The 19,023-nt window shown below is 41.5% G+C and overlaps 4 protein-coding genes and 1 long non-coding RNA gene across 6 annotated transcripts; all 5 read right to left on the minus strand.

The window, feature by feature from the left end:
* Window positions 1-1,906: 1,906 nt before the first annotated feature.
* Window positions 1,907-3,609, minus strand: LOC145450093 (caspase-3-like). The gene has a single exon (XM_080328576.1). It carries the CDS (start codon window positions 3,367-3,369, stop codon window positions 2,110-2,112), a length of 1,260 nt encoding a protein of 419 aa, XP_080184702.1. The 5' UTR covers window positions 3,370-3,609; the 3' UTR covers window positions 1,907-2,109.
* Window positions 3,610-3,745: 136 nt separating this feature from the next.
* On the minus strand, window positions 3,746-5,520 carry LOC145450094 (uncharacterized). Its single transcript, XM_080328577.1, has 2 exons — window positions 4,778-5,520; window positions 3,746-4,192 (listed from the first exon to the last, which is right to left on the minus strand). The coding sequence occupies exons 1-2, from the start codon at window positions 5,266-5,268 to the stop codon at window positions 4,015-4,017; spliced, it is 669 nt and encodes a 222-aa protein (XP_080184703.1). The 5' UTR covers window positions 5,269-5,520; the 3' UTR covers window positions 3,746-4,014.
* A 43-nt stretch (window positions 5,521-5,563) lies between these two features.
* LOC145450587 (palmitoyltransferase ZDHHC17-like) lies at window positions 5,564-7,029 on the minus strand. The gene has a single exon (XM_080329103.1). The coding sequence runs from the start codon at window positions 6,473-6,475 to the stop codon at window positions 5,855-5,857; it is 621 nt and encodes a 206-aa protein (XP_080185229.1). The 5' UTR covers window positions 6,476-7,029; the 3' UTR covers window positions 5,564-5,854.
* Window positions 7,030-7,080: 51 nt separating this feature from the next.
* Window positions 7,081-9,188, minus strand: LOC145450586 (caspase-3-like). The gene has a single exon (XM_080329102.1). The coding sequence runs from the start codon at window positions 9,115-9,117 to the stop codon at window positions 7,939-7,941; it is 1,179 nt and encodes a 392-aa protein (XP_080185228.1). The 5' UTR covers window positions 9,118-9,188; the 3' UTR covers window positions 7,081-7,938.
* Window positions 9,189-14,746: 5,558 nt separating this feature from the next.
* LOC145450780 (uncharacterized) lies at window positions 14,747-16,786 on the minus strand. 2 transcript variants are annotated; one of them, XR_013918586.1, is made up of 4 exons: window positions 15,932-16,786; window positions 15,796-15,861; window positions 15,648-15,737; window positions 14,747-15,409 (listed from the first exon to the last, which is right to left on the minus strand). It is a non-coding gene; the product is annotated as an uncharacterized LOC145450780 (long non-coding RNA). The 2 variants fall into 2 exon arrangements; XR_013918585.1 differs by having other exon boundaries at window positions 15,796-16,786.
* Window positions 16,787-19,023: the final 2,237 nt, after the last annotated feature.

The raw sequence follows: 19,023 nt of genomic DNA on the forward strand, positions 1-19,023 counted from the left end.
GCTGAAGACTATAGGCCAGGGTCATTCAACCTTTTTGAAACCAAGAGCTACTTCTAGGGTGATGATTGATGCGAAGGTCTACCAGTTACTCCCAACGTTTACCCGTGTGTGGTTAAAATTCTCCACTTAGACATTCAGAGTTATCTTGGTAAGGAGCGAAAGCCCATTGTCAAACTAAAGGAACTTCAATTTATGCATATAAGCAGGTAGTTGAGTGATAAAATCTCAATTAAGATGAAGCAAAAAAAGCACAGTGCAATAATTATAGGTAGGCCTATTTTATAACTACGATTATGAAATCAGGTAGTACGGAAAAACAAGTATCAATGACGAAACGAGACAGCAATGGCTGAGTGCCTGTGTTAACATGCTGTGACACAAGTATTGGTACAAATCACAGTTGATTACGGACACTTCATTCCACCCAAGATAGCTAAAATCTTGAATTAATGAAAAATGCAGTCACATTACATTACACTCCATTGATGTAGAGCAGAGGTCTCAAACTCAAATGTGCTCGCGGGCCAATTTCCTACTTTTTGATGGCGCCGCGGGCCGCAGCACCAATGATAGAGGAATTCAATCTATTTCAAAGTATAGTCCTTATTTCCGGGTTTCGAGCATAGGCCTACTACTGATAACTTGGGTATATTGACCATGTCATTACCGAAGTCAAGAAGAATCAGAATCAGAAGAATGTTGGAACAGATCAATAAGAACTTGAACATAATGGATCTGGGCAATAACAATAGAAATGTGCAATCGCCGAAGAATCCGTTGGTGTTACAGCTGTGAAGCGTAGGCTACGACTAGTTAATACTCGCCACATTAAATTGGCGAGAATAACATATAGAAAGATACCCAAGATGACACAGGATGTAACCAACTATATACATCAAAGGGGCAACATAATGCCAATGTCGTTTGCCATACCTACATGCTTGGATATCTAAATAAGCTACGCAACGCAAGCTACGACCTTTTGATATTTTACTATTTCTCCTACCAGTTTAATAGTTTATTCATAGTGTGCTATATGGTGTGGACACAAGCAAATCTCACAGTTCAGTGAAATTGGTTTTTGTCACACTTTCCATTTGGTCAAAGGCAATTTGACGGTAATTTTTGACCGGCTTGTCCTGCATTAGCCTAAGTTTGATAAAACGGGTATCAATGGAAAGCTACCACGGTACTGATTGCGAAAATATAAATTTTATTCTGTTCGTGGCCCTGGAACTCGCCAAAATAAGCCTCAAATGTTGCATTGTAAGTGAGTTTGGTATTGTGACGCAACGATGCCGTCTGAGCAGCTCAGGAGCAAATGCGCACGAGAGTGAGAGGGCTCAATCGCTTGCGTGACAATGGCCAATACGCTTGCAGCTTGTGGTGCTCCTCGCCTGCTCCCAGACGTCATTGCTGCATCACAATACCAAACTCACATACAATGCAACGGGGCTTATTTTGGGGAGATACAGGACCACGAACAGAATAAATTTATATTCTCGCAATCAGTACCGCGGTAGCTTTCGATTGAGACCCGTTTTATCAAATTTAGGCTAATGCAGGACAAGCCGGTCAAAAATTACCGTCAAATTGCCTTTGACCAAATGGAAAGTGTGACGTACACCAATTTCACTGAGCCGTGAGATTGTTTTGTGTCCACACCATATAGGGCACCATGGTTTGTTGCGTGCGTGGTTCTACCAAGTCACGGCATTCCGAGTCACAGAATTCCTTCTCTGATTGTAACGTTTTAAGTGACGAGTAGGCTACGAGAAGTTCTTCAGACGGTCGCGCCCAAGTCCAAATCACAATTTCCAGTCACGAATCGCAGGTCATGTTTTACCATATTAAACAAGTAATGTCACGTATTATAGTTGATCTTCCACTGAGTGGTAGATATTAGTGAAGTTTGATGAGTAGTTCCAGGCTTCTGGAGTAGTTTTAGAGCGAATTTTAAGTTCTCAAAAATTCGTAGTAAAATATTGTCGAATACTTTGAAATCCAAAATGCCGTCGCGGGCCGCACAAAATGGTCTAGCGGGCCGCATGCGGCCCGCGGGCCGCGTGTTTGAGACCTCTGATGTAGAGCATACCGGTATGAATTATTTTACAATGCGGTCTCCCTTAGTTTGCTCACAGGAAAAAGTGACTCCCTGTTTTCTGGGGGAAGACATGCTTTCAATCCAAGACTTTTTTGTGATTGAACTTGAATAGGGGAAGTTTTCTTCCTAAAATACACTTCGCTCGTTAAGCTTGTAACGATGGACGGAATTTGCTTCTTCTTATCATACTTCTTCGCGTCACTGGAAGACTCATAGTCGTACGCCACCATTCGGTTGACCCGAGTCATGATATGCATGAGTTCGAGCTTGTCACCAAATTCATTGAGGCATTTGCATAACGCTTGTATAAACCATGATCCTTTGACTGTGTTTCTCCATGCGAAATAGCCCGGCGCCGTGCAGAATGCGATAAGAAAGTCCGAGCCATTCCGAATTAGTATTGTATCCTTCTTGCTTTTCATAGCAATCTGCTGGACTTTTACTTTGGCATCAATATCAAATTCCTCACCATGGCATGCTTGTATTGTATCTTTCTTGCTTTCCACGGCAATCTGCTCAATTTTTACTTCGGCACCAGCGTCTAATTCCTTACCCCGACAGGCTTGTACAAAAAACAACTTTGGTTTCCCAGCAAGAGATGGACAGTTTTGTGTCGTAAATGACTTCATCAAATCATCCACATGATAGCTAGCATCATGAGCGTATAGTAAATCATCCTTATCGCCGTGAGTTAATATTGCCATTACAAAGCAATCGCATCTCGTGTGATCAGCCATGACTATTTTACTGACAGCCTTTTGTATTTGAGCATAATTCAAATCATCGTAGTCAACGATATACTTAAATCCAAGATTACATGCTGTTTGTTTTAGGTTCTCCTTATCTTTGTGTGTTCCTGCCCTGCAAGGCAAGTTCAAATGATCCTCAAACTTCATATGATTGAATATTAGGAAAAATCCCCGACTCTCGTGCTCCATATTGTACGAAAAAGTTGGTGGCACTATGCTGCTGGAGTCTACGAGATCGTCAAAGAATGCCTTCACACTTGCAGAGTGTGATGACTCGAATTCCTGCATATCCAGCTGCGATATTCCTTGACCACTGCGGCCATAGTTCAAATTCATCAAGACAGAGCCGGCAGGCTGACCAGTATTTTTATTTCCAGCACCACGCTTTGCAGGTAAAGGAGGCTTCTCCAATTTAGCATCGACAGTGTCCGGATCTACAGCTGGGTAAGACTCCAGTACTTCTGACAAGCCGATCTCTTCATCGATCCTTTCTTCATAGCATATGTCATCGTACATTGTCAGTGGCAAATATCCTATATTGTTACACAACAGTTAGATCACATAATTTGCTTACAACATCTGTTGATATTCAAACACGTTATTAGTTAGGCGGTAGCGAGTTATATCAAAGACATTAACGGTGGCATCATCACCGAAAAGCTGTCTAATTACAGGTATAAGAAGCATTGTAATCGGTCTACGATTGAACGCTTAGATTTTACATCAGCACCTCCCTCTTCTGTAACTCAAGTCAATTACGAAAGCAGAAACAGTAGATTCATCGCAAGCAAATACAGCGTCTTTGATGTATTTTGAATACGCATCCCTACCAAATTACTAAGACGTCCACACGACATACTAAATGAACAAGTTTTGTTAAAGCAACACAAAATTCAACCAACTTTTTATTCGGCACCAGCTCCCATTTCTCAGTTATTTGAAATCAGAAAAACATACCGCTCGTAAAAACGCAAGTGAGTTCACAAGTCCAAATCTTCTCCAAATATTGTTCGTTTCAAGAACCACAGTTTCACGAAATCGGAGGGTCATCCAGCCATCAGGCTTCGACTTCGATACGACCGAATATTCACCCAATTGAGATTGCTAGCGGTGTATCCGGTGTTCAAAATAGTCGGAAAAATAACCTCCAGCTCCACCACATCATGTGTCGCCGTTCATATTCGCCTTCGCCTTTATCTGTTTCCTGCTCCTTCGCTTTTTCATGAACTTTTTCTGAGCCTTTGAAATTTTGCCGGGAGCTTTCTGACTCGGACGTCGCCTGTTTGACTTCAAGCTTTGCGCTCTTCTGGCCAAATCGGCCGCTTTAATCTTCGATTTCCTACATATGAACAACGGTCATTACTCAAACGGGGGAACAGCAAAAGAACAGGGATTTAATGCACTCCAAGGCCCCTTACAAAATATCTCCCACGACACCACAAGTGGCCAAAGTTGTCTGTTTCTGAGTAAGTAAAAAAAACGTATTCTAGGTAAGTGTAAGCAGAAGTGGTCTAAAATCATGACTCCATGAGGAACTATTGAAAGCAGGCAAACCCTACTACTAGGGAGGGTACTTCGAAAACGTAGAGTACTTCATTCCTGATCACCTTCGCGTATCATGTACTGGGTATCTTGTTTGTGGCACTCGTGGCGTTTTACAACTATAATGATCACTTACACGAGGTCGATTCTTTAATTTGAAACCATATCTGCCGACTTGTAGCACGGCCCGCTTTTAGGCAATTTTAAGACACCGCTTACGCGGATCAAATAGCGAGGAGCCTAGATAAACCTCCAATACTTCGGATATGATTCTGGAGTTGACCTCGGTCGGACTAGAACCCGCAAAATATTGGTGTTGCAGCTGTGGATGTCACCACTACGCTATCTCGCTACCAGGTATCTAAAAACAAAAACCACTCACTTGATTAACCGAGCAGCTTTTTTGTCAGATGGTTTTTTGACTGCTTTATCGTTTTCTTCTGTTTCCTCATCTTCATCGTCTTCATTATCGTCATCCGCTGCATCGATAACTTCCACAGGCCCGGTATTGTTGCTCCCGAGGAAAGAATTCGGTTTGTTATCGGTTAGATCTATTTCTTCCGTCGAAGTGATAGTGATGACATGCTGGGGTAGATCGAGGACTTTCTCTTTATCTAATTCGTTCTTCGCCAACTCGGCCAGGTCGACGGTTCGGTTCACGGACGCGACTTCTTCGAGTCTGTGTTTTATTCTATCCCGCTTCTCCTTCTTGATTCTCGTCAGCTCTTCTCGGTATCTCTGCTCGATCTGGTCGCGGGCGGCCTTCTTTCTAGCTTGTTTTCGTTTGCTGAACCCGGTGAGGAATTCTTGTCTCTCCCCGGAATCGAATACCAGTTCCAATTTCGTACGCGCGTTTTTACCCTTTCTAGTCATGACAGTTTAACATATACTCAACTCCTGCAAACACTCGATAGGTTTAAAATATATATAAATATTTGACATAAATAAGTCAGCAGTTTGAACATGTTGAATTAAGAACTGGTTAAGACAATATACTTTTACCTTGCTTCAGGGTTGCAACTAAGTCACAAGTCAATCTTACTTTTTTAGTTTTGACTCGAGTCATATTCAATTCGTCACCGAGCCAACTCCAAGTCGCGGCGAATAGGGTCGAGTCCGAGTCGATGTGTTCACTGTTCGGTTTCAAGTCGTGTTCTGCCGCTCTTTTACAACCCTGCTTGGGTGATATCGAATAAGTCACATCTACAGTGTACTAATTTTCCTCACTCTTAACAGTTTCTGGCCCTACCAGTAATGGCAGACGAAATGCCAATAATGTGGTAACTTTAAAACTTTCCAAATCACAATGAAATGGCCGTCCTAGTCTCGAGTCATATGTGTGCAAGTTGAGTCAATGCACAAGCTGACCCAAGTAGAGTCACCAAAAAATCGCGACTCCTTTCATTACAAGACAACCCTGCCTTGTCTTTCATGGTCTCAAAATTTGTCTCAACACAAATCAGGACCACCACAAAATTTTATATGTCTCCTTTTGCTCCTCAGTACATGTGACATAGTCTTTCGGGTACTTGACTCTCTTGTCAATAACTTTTCTCATTTCAGGGGCTTTGTCCACAAGCATACGACATATTTCCGGATGATTGCCCGAGGCGGCTTTGTGCAAAGCAGTCTTGCCGTCATCGTCCAGTAAACATGGATCAGCGTTGTGATCTAACAGAAGTTTTACGATGCGAACGTGTCCTTGACCTGCAGCTCTATGCAGAGCGGTTGCTTTTCCGGACTTCGTCGGTTGATTTACAATTGCACCTTTGTCGATAAGCTCTTTACAGATTAGGTAATTCCCAGCTCTCGCGGCGTAATGTAAAGGTGAATAACCGGATTGGTCTCTCACGTTTGGCTCGCCGCCTTTGGACAAATACTTTTGAATACCGGGATAATCACCGTATATCGCTAGGTTCCACGGTCCTCTCGCAAAGTCAATCTCGTCTAGTGTTTGAAACACACCACCAACACCAGAACAGTGATGATGGTCATCACACATGGTAAATTTAAATTCCTGTTCTTGATATAACAAGGATACATGAATGAAATGGCTAGAATGGCTGAAGTAACTACACATTTATGATTTACAATTCATCGTGATTTTGCTATACTGGTATAACGAGGAATAATAACAGTACACTTTGGGCCGTAACAGACAAATGAGCCACAATGTCATGAAGTATGAAAGGGACCTACCACTAGTGACCAAGCAAAGTTTCAGGCCAATATTTCCTGTACAAGATTCGGAGAGGAATAAGTGAGCTAAATCAGTGGTTCTCAACCGACAGTCTGCGGAAGGTTGCCAGTCTATAACTCTGTATCAAGTGATTTAGAACATAATACCTAACATAGTGGCGTAATGGAGAAGACTTCACACACTGTAAACGACTTATTGCGTGTCACAATGCTTCCTGTGTTGTACCAAACTAATTACAGATGGGCTAAAATTTGTTAAGAGCAGTAACATATAATGAAGCTCACAGCAGAGCCACTTTTTTATCAAAAGACACAAAACAAGACAGAAGATACTTAGTAAGTCAAAATAAATTTAGCGGTTTTAACGTGACTTCTTGCAATAACTTCAATAAAACTTCTTATAACATGAAAAGACAGTTTGTCAAGTTTTCATTTTTGCCTTCGACTACTTAAGTAGCATATTAGTCGCAGTTACCATCTGGTCTTACTGGTCTGCAAATTTGGTTTTGAAATTGAAACCGCTCCACAAGCTAAAAAGGTCGAGAAATACTGACCTAAATAACATGGGTTAGAAGATATATACGATTCCGACATAAACAGAATTCGCTCATAATCAATTTTGTTCCAAGATTTTGTCTCACTGCAATACAAACTCGTTTTGTATTACCAGCTGTTAGTTATCAAGCACCAACATTACTAATTTCTCAATAATTTATGGACATGAATGGATATAGGTTGATCAATGCTCACAAACACTGTTCCTGTCCACTTCGATATTCAAAAATCTTTTGCAATATAATGAGCACAAAAAATGAAGTGTAAACGACAATCTCTGCTGTGTGAAATCAACAAATTCGAGTTGGCACCATGATGCAATTGAGTTAAAAAGTCCAATAACAAAGTGGTGAACAAAGCATTGTAAGATCATGTTTATGCGCTTCAACATATCCACTGTTTCGAACTCATAAAGGTCAAATAATATTTAACAAGACCGTCCCAAGGGATTTGTACAAATCGAACTCTTCAAATAATAACAAGACAAATCAACACACCCAATCACCGGACAAGCATACCAGAACAACAGTCGGCAGTTGATGAAAAATTAAATATGCTCAGTCGAGAAAAACAGAAAGCAATAATTCAAAACACAATGCTGATTAGATATAGGAAATTACATAATAGGTACGCTATGTAGCCAATAGATGTGCTAGACTGAGCAATGAGCAAATACTTTGAGAATGTACATAATATGTTTGCGTGTTTTGTGTCACTTTTTCTACAAAACGCCATCACATGATAGGATACAATCATTACAGTGGTGCAAAATCACTTGGGTGCACAATTTTACAAGTTTGTCTCCTTCAAATCGTCAGCCAGATGGCCGTCGAGATCAGACGTCTTCCCTTTACCAGACCCAGAATCAACACTGGACTGGAGTCTTCTGCCGGAAGGCGAGGTGGGAGCTTTTCCTTGGAAATACACTTCACTTGTCAACCTCGTCACTATGGACGGGATTTGTTTTTTTCCGTCGAAATACAAATTTTGTTTGGAGTACGACATAAAATCGTACGCCACCATCCTGTTTACTCTTGTCATAATCTGCATGAGTTCGAGCTTGTCACCGAATTCATTCAGGCATTTGCATAATGCCTGAACGAACCACGACCCTTCGCTTTGATTTCTCCATGCATAATATCCTGGAACAGTTGAAAATGCAAGCAGAAAATCTGCCGCATTTGGGATTATCACCGTATCTGGCTTAATTTTGTAAGCAGCTTTCGTAATTTTAACTTTAGTACCTTCGTCCAACTTGGTGCCACGGCAAGCTTGTATAAAGAATAGCTTGGGCTTTCCTGCAAGAGTCGGGCAGTGATCCGCCATGAATGGTTTCGTTAAGTCGTCAATATGATACGTTTGATCATGAGCATACAGCATATCACCCTCTTCGCCGTGAGATAACACAGCCATTGCGAAACAATCATATTTGGAATGATCGGATTTGGCTACCTCGCGAACGACACTTTTGATTTCGGAATATTTCAAATCATCAAAGCTACGAACAAACTCAAATCCGAGATTACGTGCCGTCACTTCCAAGTTTCTCTTGTCTCTGTGTGTCCCGTTTCGCCGATTCATTTGCAAATGCTTTTTGAACTGCATGTGATTGAATATGAGGAAGCAACCACGGAATTTGTGCGTCATATTGTAAGAAAAGCTCGGCACTTCCTCCTTAGCGTCAACTGTGTCTTCAAAGAACGCTTTGACACTCGCAGAAATCAGCGAAGATTCGTTTTCTTGCGGGTCAGTTGAGGACGTTTCTTGATCGCCCGCACCGCGTCGAATGTTTTCCAACACACTGCCACCAGATTGAGCACAAGCCGGCGACTCCCTGCCGGCATCAACATTGTCGGAATCTTCGCCGTTGGCAGATTGCGTCAATGCGTCGTCTTTCAAAACATCCTCCAAAGTAACCTCCTCATCGCGTACGTCCCCGCTAATGTCTTTATATGGATCATTACTCATCACAAGAATAGTATATTTCAAGATCGCTTAAACTTATAGTGTAACTCTGTAAATGATGGACGACAATTCAATTTAATGAAGGATTGCAGATGAAGATAATCAAATTAATCAGGTTAAAATACAAAATTTCATAAGGGACTTTTGGAGGTACAAAACTTCATAATCGGGCTCGGCTACATTTTAATAATCTAATGACACACATCAGCGTTATCATCATTAACCACAAAGTAGAGAATTTTTCAATTTATGTACCGTATCTCTGAGTAGACGTTATCAAAATCGGCCAACTTTGTTTGCGTCAACAAAATGACTTCGTGTGTAAAAATAGTCAAAATATTCTCAAAATTGTACATTGAGCTTAAGCTATCTGCTCGTCTCAAATTTTCATGCCGGTGACATATTTGTTGATACGATTTTGACACGACTATGCTTGGACATCGGACTGACCTTTTATATTCATCTTCATCACTCGCACATTTTGTGAAATATTTCTGTGTATTTCTCAATCAGTGTGTTGAATTCTTTTGAACATCTTCTTCCCTTTTTAATACTTGTTCACCGGCATCGCTCTAGCTAGGCTGTGACGGCTCGTCGGCTATCAGTCTCAGAGTGAGGGGGATAAAAAAAATTTATCTCTTTTCCTCTATTTCATAAATACCACCAAATTCTTTCAACAGATACGTTATTTTTCAATTTATCGCGATATTGGTGGTGGTATTCGAAATCGGACATTCCTGATAAAAAGGATCCTGATTACGGTATGATTCTGCCTGATTGGAATCGCTGGCCTTTTTGCCTGATATATCAGGTGAGCAGCGATGATTTTCGAAGTTCAAGTAATTTAATAAAAATAATTAAAAAATGAAACATAGTGTGAGCACAGGACACCGATTCCATTTGTGTGATTCTGAACTGAAATACTGTCTGTGTAGGTAAAGACTGAAGAAGTGCCGAGTATCGCACCCTTATATATAACTATTCCACGTTCCAAACAACACAAGCAGTAACAAGTCAACAAGTTATGAGTCACTGGCAATAACAACTGTAGTCGAAGATTACAAGTTACAGCTTGCCGGCCTTGCCTTGCGCTGTCACACGGAAATTTTTTCCATCACAAAGTTTCGAGGGCGACGACTAAAGGTCACAACCAGGTCGGAGGTATCACGATATTGCAAAAACTATTCTTTGTCGTACTTCAGGCACACACGCGCGATTAAACTATAAATTTCTAACCTCCTTATGTTACAATCTATAATGCAACTCAACTACTCAAACTAAATTCCTACCACATTTCTTCGAAATATTGTGACGTAATGCTTCGAAACTCGAAACCCACACTTACGAACAACATGCACTCATGTGGTGGTAACTTCTCTCAAAGATGGGGTCCCGCATTCGCTTCTCGTTGGCTGCCTCCTGCCTCACATGGACCTAGTGGCGTGTGCGCCAAACCGGCACTGGTCATAAAGCTGGTTGATATGTCACGATGGTGGCAAGATGGGCATCCGGCGTCTAACTTCATTCAAAGTCATTGTGCGTACCGGACTTATGAAGTTAAAGCTATATAAATAAAAGGGGCATTACGATATATTGCTATGCGTTCAGAAAAATAACTGGGTTGTAGACTCGAATCAGACCAATGCTCCCTCTAAGCTGCTTATCGCACAGAAAATGTGTAACGCGTACAAAAAAATCCACCTGTGGTTCGAAAAAATGGTATCACTATATCTTTCGCAGAAGGCACTGCTGATGATCATCAGACCAAATTGACGACATTGCAGATGATGTACAAATGTACATCACTACTTTGTAATCCGTAATTCGCAATCAGGCGAAGTGACACACCATCTCTTTTTGTGGAAAATGTATTAAAATGCGATAAAAAAAAACTCTAGCTAGTCCGTCGCAGCTAACGTCAGAGTTTCGCTAAATTTGGGGAATTCGGGAGTCGAGTCAAAGTGCGATGACTAGGGTTGCATTTAAAACAAACGGTTGTTTAAAACACTTAGTTTAAAACATGTTTTAAACATTGTTTTAAACAAATGCCATTTAGAAAAAAACAAAATTGTGTTTTTTTTCCAAAAGTTTTATAATTATATCGTAACCTGTCTTGATCTTTTCGAAAATCATATAGCATGAACCCTCGGACGATTTGCACACGAAATCGTCGACGCATACAATATATGGTAGGAATGGAACCCTCGACATCGTCACCGCGTCAGCAGTTAGGCCTATAACATACAGGCTATGTATCACTTGAACCGATTGGATCTTTTGATGATGATGGCTCTAGTCCAAAAAAATTCTGCATGATGAGGTAGACCGATAGATAGGCCGAATAAATACTTCGGTCGGTGTAAACATGATCGTCGCCGACTTCCATTGTTTCATAATAGTAAAATTAAAAGCGATATTGTCACGCTCTTGAGTCTTGACAATGGTCCGACGGCCAACATTTAACGAACACAAATGAACAGGTCTGGCTGTGTTTCTCTGTTGTGTGAATATACTGGATATTGTTTCGCTGCAACCAGTACATGTTATGCGGACCGGACGGAGAAAGCATGCTCTCTGGAGTTTATATCAAGAAGTTTGTACAAGCTCTTCGAGTGTACAGGTACGAAAGAAGGCTAAGTGCAATTATTGTACCAAGGAAGTTGAAGGACAAATATCGCGGATGTTGAAGCATACTCAGGAGTGTAACAGGACCCCTGTTAGCAGCAAGTGCAAATTCGCTCGTCCAGTGCAATTGGAAAAGGACGCTGAAAGTGAACGCAGCTCGAGTGTCGGGAGCAGCAGCAGTAGTCAAACAGTATTGCATCAGTTTTACAGGGGTGCTTTTAATCAGGCAGCTTCTAATTCTGCTTACGAGCACTTAGTTCTTGCAGTGATAAGCGGTAATGTTCCGTGGAATTTTTTGGAAAATGAACATTTCCAAAAATTCCGTCTCTCGATACAGCCAGAATTTAAAATACTCAGAAGAAGAGAAACCATCCCGATGTGGCTGCCTACCGAGTCAAGGTGGTACTCCTTTGCGACCTCGCTGGAACATGTTCTCAACATACAAACCGCAATTCAAGTTTTGTTTGTTGAGGACCGAGGAAAGCCGTACTTACAAAGTAAAAGCGCCACCTGTGTGAAATCAATAATTAATGATGTATCGTTCTGGCGAAACACACAAGAAATATACAAACTGCTCAAACCATACTGCGTAATCACGGGCCTGTCGGAAATGGATTATGCATCCGCACTTCGCAGGGCTCATTTTGACAAGTTGGACTTGGTTGAAGAGTTGTATATCATCCAGTGCGTTTTTACAGTCCAATGAGAAGGATTCATTGCTTGACAAAATGAAACGAAGGACAGCCAATTACATTGAGCCGCACCAATTCGTGTCGTGGATTTTGGATCCAAGAGCGCGGGGATGCGGCTTAAATCAGTCAGTGAGGCGAAAGATAAGAGACCTTGCGCTTCAGCTATTCAAGGATTTGTATCCTTTGCGATCGACTTCTCACGAATTTGCCAAGCAATGGATGGCCTATGATATGAAAACAGGTGTCTTTCATGGAGACAGCTCAGTTTGGGCACCCTGCATTATAGCAAATCCCATGATATTTTGGAGTGACGTACATGAGGATGCACCGGACATTTCTATGTTAGCCAAGACCTTACTATCATGCTCACCTCATGTGGCCTCGTGTGAACGACTATGGTCAGCAGCAGCTGCCACCGTTACCAAGTCAAGAAATAGGCTAAGTTGCGGAAGTCTAGAAATGATTCTGAAGATTAAAAGTCACCATTCGCTTGGAAAGTCTGACTGTCAGAAATCGAAAGACTTATTAAGGAAGTTTAATAGAAAACTTGCGGAGGAAGAAGAATCTGAGAAGGTTATCGATGAAATCAGCGAAGCCGAGGAAGTACCCAGCGAAACTGACGATGATGATACATACCCTACGGCTCTTTTGAGTCGTGTAAATGGTATATTCAGTCGACTTGAAGGGCGGGACGATTTTATAACTCCGTCTATGATGCAGGATGACTTATTTATGGACAATATTGACGATGATGTCGTAAAAGTAAAGCAGTTGTTGCTCTATGCTGCTCAGTGTGCCGTGGAAGCCACTCAGTGATTTTTTTCAATAAAATATTCGTTGAATACAAGAATTTTCTTCGAGCATTCCATGCTGTGCACTTGTGCAGTCGCAGTAATCACTGTATCGTCATTTTAGAAGGTATTCGTCATCATTAGGATATCATGGGTAAAAAAAAACAATAAAAAACATGTTTTAAACAAGGGCCATGTTTTAAACATGTGTGTTTTAAATTGATTTTTGTTTTAAACACAACCCTAGCGATGACCTTTTTTTAGTCAACACCAGCATACCCATCACCGGGAAAATGCGGGTAAACCGGGAGTCCAGTCGTGGCAACCCTTTGTTACGCACTCTCGTCCAAGGGACCGCTGTAGCAGACCGCTGGTCCTCAACGTAATGTCCCTAGGTAACGCCAGGTATCTGTTACGAGGGAACTATACTGTGTTTGTAGTACTGGTATTACCACGTGACCCACATACAATTGCACAATATCATGGCTTCGTAATCTATTGTCGCGTATTGCTTAATTACCATTTATAATCCTTTTGCGTATTACGCAATATTAATTACCCCTTGCACATTGCGAAAGCTTCGCTATCCTGTCGCGCATTGCGCAAGTCTACCCTTTTTCACGCAAACCACAACACCCTTTTTTCGTATCGATCGGGTATAAACACCCGAATCTCTTTCGAATATCTTTAGACTCATTTTACTACGCTACGTGACGTACCTATCTCTGCTGCAATACATCCGTACCGAGTGAAACTGTGGGTTAAGAAATCGCCAACCTAAAGACAGCCAGTCGCCAGTTCAGCTATACCTATATTGCTCCAGGCACGACACAGCCGTCAGTTACACCGCGGAGTGAGTTGTTGAGTTTGCGCAAAACATTGGTCTTGACTCAAATCGAGACGCGATTTTTTGATGACACAACGTCAGAGCTTCCCAACCGGTGCGTCGCGATGCTATTTCCGGTGGGTCCCGAGGCATTTCTAAATGTTACAGTTTTTTATTTAATTTGCCACAAATGCCAAACTCTTAGGGTGGGTTTCAAAAAGTTGTCTTAATTTAGACCTGGCTTAAGGCCAGTGATTGACTTGCTCAAGACGCCAGACGTCGGCGGTCTTAATTCGGTTTCAAATGTCAATTTGACGCCGCGCTCGGCCAAGTCCGTTAGTTGCGAGTAATTACTGTCTACTTCGTCGCTGTAGCGAGTTCAACACGGAACCGAGGCCAGTTGTTATTGTTTTGAGTTGCTTGCTGATGTCGTATAGTATGGTAGCGATGCAGTGAAGGAATACGGAATTGCTTGAGTTGTTGAAATTTACGGATGGATGATCAGAACGGAACCCGAGGAAGTATCTGGCAAATGATCAGCACGTTATCGCAAAGTATTCGAAGAAATAGTGCGGCTGTGATACCGATTTTTGAAGACACAACTGCCCAGCATTTTGGCATATTAATTGATGAGGATTATGCTCTTGGAGATGCTGAATATCCACTGAGGACTTATTACTCACGCCACTATTATGCCCAAGAACTTTGACCGAAAAAAGTCACTATTGTTTTCATGCATATTGTTACCCTCTGGCAGAGCGCAGTGCTTTGTGTTGAAGAAAATATCTCGCGCATTGGCTATATTCATGGAAGAACCTCAGAATATCGATATGACAATAGCCTGCTTCTGCCTTTACAATCATAGCAATGCTGACAAGGCAGACGGAGCTGAATTTGATGACATACTGCAACTGGAAGCGTTGACCGCACTCCCACAGTATCGACTCCTACAGAGAAATCTGCACGACAACGCATGATCTAGAGATTTTTACAATACATTTGATTACATTCCAAAACATACTCGTGCTTTATTTCTTGTGACACGTTAAAATGAGGTAAAATGTGCATTATGGCTTTAAGTAAGTTAAAGTTCATAAATTTGGACACAAGATAGCGAAGTTATTGCAAGGGGCTTGGAAAACTGGAGCAGGCGAACATGAACGGCTGAACAAAATTGAATCAAATGTACAAAAGACATGTTTTGACTTTAGATTCGACTAGCGTCAAATTAATGTTGTTCAGCATCTTCTAAATTATTAACGTTGAGACCATGCTCAACTTGTTTCATTCTCTTCTGCTTTATCACTGATTTTCAAATCTTCGCTGCTTCATAGTTGACTTCGGGCCTGGACTTCGGTGAGCTGTTGGTAGAGATATAACTAATAAATTTCGAACGAATTTTTCAAATTTTATACTGTTGCTATCCATACAAAACTCAATAGTCTATTGTAATACATAGCATCAGCAAACTATACGAATGTTAATAGCAATAATAATGAGATAATAATTAATAGCAATAATAATGAGATAATAATTAATAGCAATAATAATGAGATAACAAACAGACAATTGATGGCCTAGTAATGAATGCAAACTTACCTTGATCTGGTTGGAAATGTTGCCCAAACAACTAGCAGATGCAGCTCCCAACTGCTACTCCATAAGTTGGCACATCAGATGGGTCAGCATCTATCACAAAACAACTTATCAAGCATGGAATAAATATGAATGGAAATGACATACTTACAGCCCAGTGTTGGTATCATGGTGCGAGGAACTGGATAAAGCTCGAGCAAAGTGCTTTCAGAAAAACCTTAATATAAAAGGAACTGGATATTGGTATGCGCATTCACACTCACATATACGGATAGATAGATAAATACCTATTTGATGGCTTGGCACATCACTGCTCGTTTGATTTTCTCTGTGTTCCAAAAGAATGGTGCTATCATTTGTTTCACAGCCTGCAGCTCACTCTGGTGGCACATTGCACAGCTATATAATAATTTTTACATGGACTGATCATGCTGCTATGTCGATACTATGACTGGGTAGCAAATCTGTGAAAATCAATGTTGAATTGACATATATCTCAAAACATTTGGATTACTGAAGCGTTAGCATTTACTGCACTTTGAATATTATTGGCATATATCACTTCACATCAATGGCCCCTTTAAGCTGCATACATGCGCAAATGCGCAGTGCTGACACGGTTTATGCACACAGAAAATCTGAAGTCATGACCCTTTTTTAGTCGTTACGCACTGTTTTCCGAGGGTCTGCGTAGTGAGTTCTTGAGTGTACGCACAGACTTGTCAAAAATTAGAGGGAACATTGCTTCACATCTATAGCAATTCACTAACAACTTCATGCAAAGTCATGTCATTTTTCTTTCCGAAACTTCTGGATCTTTATCCAGTATGCTGAAATTCGGTGCGCGTGCAGTGAACGGAATATCAATACAATGCTGGTTGAATAGACACATATTGATCAAAGTTCCAGGTAGTCGGCACTATTTCTAGAAAGTAGCAGTTAAACATATTTATGACAATGCTCATAGGGGTGGAGCGAAAATGGATATTGAGGGGAACCCTGCAATCAATCACAGTTGCGTGCAAGTGGTGCAACATTGATTAGGCTCAACAAAATGAGCATGATACATATTTTCCATTTTCTGGTGATGCGTCATGTGTTCACTTTTTGGCTATAACCACAGCAAAGCCAAACTGTCAAAACGTCAACGATACTATATGGTGCGGTTATGGAAGAAGTGCTGATGTGTCCTGTGTGCCTCAGGGCTCTGGCTATCCATTTGAATTGAAATCCGTTCAGTATACGAAGACCCCTGCAGCATTCCACTGTAAATCCCACTATAACGGTATATGATACCAACTTGTCACGTTTGTGATATAAACATTGTTCCAAACTGCCTGACATCAATATAAAATGATCTAATCTGATTTGCCAAGCTATACATCAGAAGAACGGCCAGTATCCTTCAACAAACAGCACAGCAGTTATCAGCACTGTTGACTTCAGCCTACCCCCTAGCTGGCTTGGATATCTGTCTTAACAAAGCGCACGCTGGAGGGGAAATCCCCTCAAGTCACAGTTTTGAAACCGACTTCAGCCTAAGGGGTATAGCTTAAGCCCGACGACGGGCCTAAGTCGACTATTTGAAACCCACCCTTAATCGTCTTACGATTAGGCGGGCTCATTTAAGTCAATCGTATTCTTGCAGTCAGCACCCCAGCAAAAATTCCGTATTGTAACTTTGATAGGAATAGAGTGTTTAAGAGTATCAACAGAACCCTAACCGCCAGAGAGTAACTATAAGGCGGTGGAACATGAAGAGACCATGTACCTTCGATAGTTCTGGTTTGAGTGATTGTGTGACTCTTTTTCATCATCATCATTGCTTTATTACCAATTTTATCAGTTCAATACACCACAAAAAAGACATATGTCCGAATCCAGTAAAACACCAACGTGTTTGGCATTTTTAGCGCTGGAAATTGGCGGCCAACGATGATATCAACGGTTAGGCCCATAGATATCTAGTTTTAGATATCCCTGTGTTAGGCCGAGGTGGGTGCCAGTCCCGAGACCGCAAATGGTCGTTCTGCATCCACCTATCTGTTCATTACATCGCATTGTGTGTCTTGTATATCGCATTGTTCACACTTTCATTTGTGTGCCGTGAAGTCAACTTTTATCAAAATACACCAGCCAAGTCTGTGTCAACAGAAAGAGTTCGTGTACCATCTGAAAATAGAGTAGGCTACATAGAACGCTCTCGTATTCGACATTCCATGCTGGCGACCAGTGGTGGCTTTTGGGGTGGGCGAGGTAGGTGGTCGTCCGGGGCCCCCCTGGTCGAAGCCCCCCCCCCCCTATTTTTTATGCGCATTTATCAAGGATAATAGCGAATAAACATGGAAATCCGTGTACCAAGCAAGAATATGCTTCCGTACAGATCATCATCAAATCTCTGCATTGTTAGAAAAATCCCGTATCCCGATAATCATCACGTCTCTGCATGGGGTAGAATTACTTAGTTTTGATGTAGTCTATCCTTGCACACATGCAATAACAGATATGGCCGAATCCAGCACCCGACCAAACCATGACGCGGTGAACCAGATGCGAAAGGGGGTCTGGGGGGCTTGGCCCCCCAGAAGTTACGGTTAGATACTTATAGGGGGACCGGTAAGTCTCGCCCAGCCCCCCCCCCCCCGTTCGTAGGGCCACCACTGCTGGCGACGTCATATTTTTGATACGATCGTTGAATGTTGAGTCGATAGGCCACACACCAGGGGCGGGCAACATCTCCAGTCGGCGGGCTGGATATGGGGAAATGAAGTAGGCCTACTTGGCGGGCCGGATTCCAGAATCGATACATTAAACGCGTGTTTATCCACCTATACAAGGAATAATCGTTCGAAGCGTACACAAAACCAAAACAGTATTCAATGTATTTCAAAGGCGGTTGAAGTCAGTGACACATATGTGGTCTATCAAGTTGTGATCATGCAGGTTCTTTGAACTCTGGCTGCATGTCGCACACAAAGAAAACAAAAAACTAAAGAATAATTCAAAATCACTAATATTTGTGTCTGAAAAAAGAATGAACAACCTACAGTCACTACAATTTGGCGTAGTGAGCAAGTATAGTGGAGAATTGCGGCTAGAGTTTCATTTAAAACAAACATCAATCTAAAACAGACATGTTTAAAACAAGTCCATAATTAAAAACATGTTTTTTATTGTTGTTTTTTCCAAGTCATGACGTCACGAATATTCAATTATGACGTCATAGTTGATTGACATTTGAAAATATAAGGTAAATATACCTCCCCTTTGACGAAATATCTTTACTATTAATGTTCAACAGACTATTTTGAGGGTTGCAACCTTCCCATATCGATATAAGCTACGTCGGCTTTATCTGGTGGTTGTCCGTGGGCTGATA

This window comes from Botryllus schlosseri, chromosome 11 (genome assembly GCF_051294905.1).
Source record: "Botryllus schlosseri isolate E-star chromosome 11, Bs_hap1, whole genome shotgun sequence".
Classification (NCBI taxonomy): Eukaryota; Metazoa; Chordata; class Ascidiacea; order Stolidobranchia; family Styelidae; genus Botryllus; species Botryllus schlosseri.